The sequence below is a fragment of the Branchiostoma belcheri genome, unplaced genomic scaffold, assembly GCF_001625305.1.
Source record: "Branchiostoma belcheri isolate BF01 breed outbred unplaced genomic scaffold, Haploidv18h27 scaffold186, whole genome shotgun sequence".
NCBI classification, from domain to species: Eukaryota; Metazoa; Chordata; class Leptocardii; order Amphioxiformes; family Branchiostomatidae; genus Branchiostoma; species Branchiostoma belcheri.
In genome coordinates this window covers 330631-332764 of record NW_017803335.1, presented here as the reverse complement: position 1 = coordinate 332764, position 2134 = coordinate 330631, and the positions used below count along the sequence as shown (strand labels likewise).

Genomic DNA, 2134 nt, shown 5'->3' with positions numbered 1-2134 from the left:
CGTCACCTACTCCATTGTAGGCATCAGTCCGTCGTGTAATGGCACTACCATCCCTCCAGACAACGGACAGCGATGCCATGAGTGCACAGAAGGTGGAACGTGAGGAATCTCTGAGCGGGTAGGTCGTAGTTTGTAGGCTGTGGCAATCTGGGGCACGGTGACCTGGTGCGATTCTGGGCTATTCCATCGCGCGTCTTCGTGCCCTGATTTTTTCCCTTCTTTCTACATATTATCTCAGCGCTCTACATTTGTACCACGATATGTCTTCTGTATGATTGAATGCAGTATACTTTCACATGGAGGCTTGATTTGTTCTGTAAGCTCGCCATGATGTACGATACCGCCGTGTTACGTAAAGTCTTCTGATGCCGCCGGTTCAGTTATTATCTCCCAGAATCAATCCCAGTGCGTTGTGCATGAAGTTTAATCTACAAACAGACGTGGGGGCAGTGTCTCTGACTGTCATGCTTCTTCCTTAGCCCCTCCTCCTCCCGTCCCACCATTTGTGGTGCATTTGTGAAAAACAAGCCTCCGCCCTTGTGTGTAGATGTCGGGGTAGGGAAGCCGGCTCGTCCGAAAACGTTAGGCTCGGCCATCTCCAGCATCTGCTTGGAGACTACGTGTGACGACACACGGTTTAACGTTCCGTGGAAAACCTCCAAACCTTTCCCTTTCCCTCTTACAAGCACAACTGTAGGGCTGGTTTAGTGAGTACATGTGGGGAGAGGGTTGAGCAGGCAGGGTGAAGCGGTATGGAACTCCGAGCGGTGCGCAGTTAGCTCAGGTTAACGCAGGGTCAGCATGACCCAAATCTGACCTGACCAGTAAATTATCCACATTGCTTCTAACGTCACCCCCCCCTCTAGCAACTATATGTAAATGTCTACATATCAGCCGTATTTCCTGGCACGGACTGTCCATGTTGGTCCATTCTTGTTACAGTGGCTTTGGACATCTTGGTTGATTGTGAAAAATTGCAGTGTGTAGTTTGTAGTTGTTCAAGTAATCCATGTTACTTATAGATTAGAATCCTGTGGTTGAAGTTCCAGCCAACCTGTTGAATCTCACTTTCTCAGTTAATGTTTTGTATCTGCTGTGGTTTAGGGATAATATAAGGCATTGGTCCTGAGTTGAAAGAAGAAACAAAATCTGACATTTTTTTCAATATAGCCAGTGTTAAAGTGATATTATGTAAGATTTTTGCGCCAAAACTGAAAATACAAGTATTGAAATTTGGGGACCACACTTCTCCATGGATCAGTCGAAGCTTGAGAAAGTCCAGAGAAGGGCAACAAGACTAGTACCAGGGCTGGCATTGCTGCCATACAGTGAGAGACTGAAAAAGCTAAGGATCCCATCCCTACAGTATCGAAGAAAGAGGGGGGACATGATACAGGTGTTTAAAATTGTAACTGGTCAAGAGAGGGTCCGAGCAGATGTCTTCTTTTCGTTCCTGGACAGTAGAACAACAAGAGGTCACAAATACAAGCTAAAAGTTCCCCTTGCAAAAGCTAGAGTGAGAGGCCAAGTGTTCAGTACTAGAATTGTCAAGGACTGGAACTCGCTACCAGAATGGGTAGTGAACAGCAAAACAGTGAACCAGTTTAAGACTAATCTGGACAAGCACTGGATGCACCTCGTATTCAAGCACGTCGGAAGCGACTAGAGCGGCTCATCATAGGCAACGCCTCCCTCAGCCGTATGCGGTATCAAGGTATCAAGGTAATTTTCTCATCTAGTCATTTTCGATATCTTTCAACATATTAGCGTCACTATTTCGCTTTTTCGGCAACTCAGCGCAGTGCGAGAATAAGTTGCGCAATAAAAGGAGGCTCCTTTTATCATTCTAAATAGAATGTAAACAAACAACGGTTTTCTTTTGAGAATATTCGGCAACTTCTGGTGCGTGTCTGGGTTCCATGGTTCGAACACTTTCGAATGCAGGACTTCGAAGCCAATTGACTTCAAATTTGACGGTCTATGAATGGTCAGTAGTGACTCAGTACCTTGAAGTTGAACTAAAATCCTCTTTTTGTATATACTTGCAAGTTAGTATGTCACTTATTATATTGCATGTGGTAGCCACATTCATACAGTTCCTCATACCAAGAAACAAATCTTATGACATTACGCG

General features: G+C 45.1%; 1 protein-coding gene across 1 annotated transcript in view; it reads left to right on the top strand.

Annotated features, from left to right (window-relative positions):
- Positions 1–6: 6 nt before the first annotated feature.
- Positions 7–2134, top strand: part of LOC109467647 (neuronal PAS domain-containing protein 2-like) — an 87172-nt gene continuing 85044 nt past the window's right edge. Inside the window, exon 1 of the mRNA XM_019765684.1 lies at positions 7–118. Coding sequence (XP_019621243.1) covers positions 39–118 — 80 coding nt within the window. The 5' untranslated portion in view covers positions 7–38. The remainder of the gene's footprint in view (positions 119–2134) is intronic.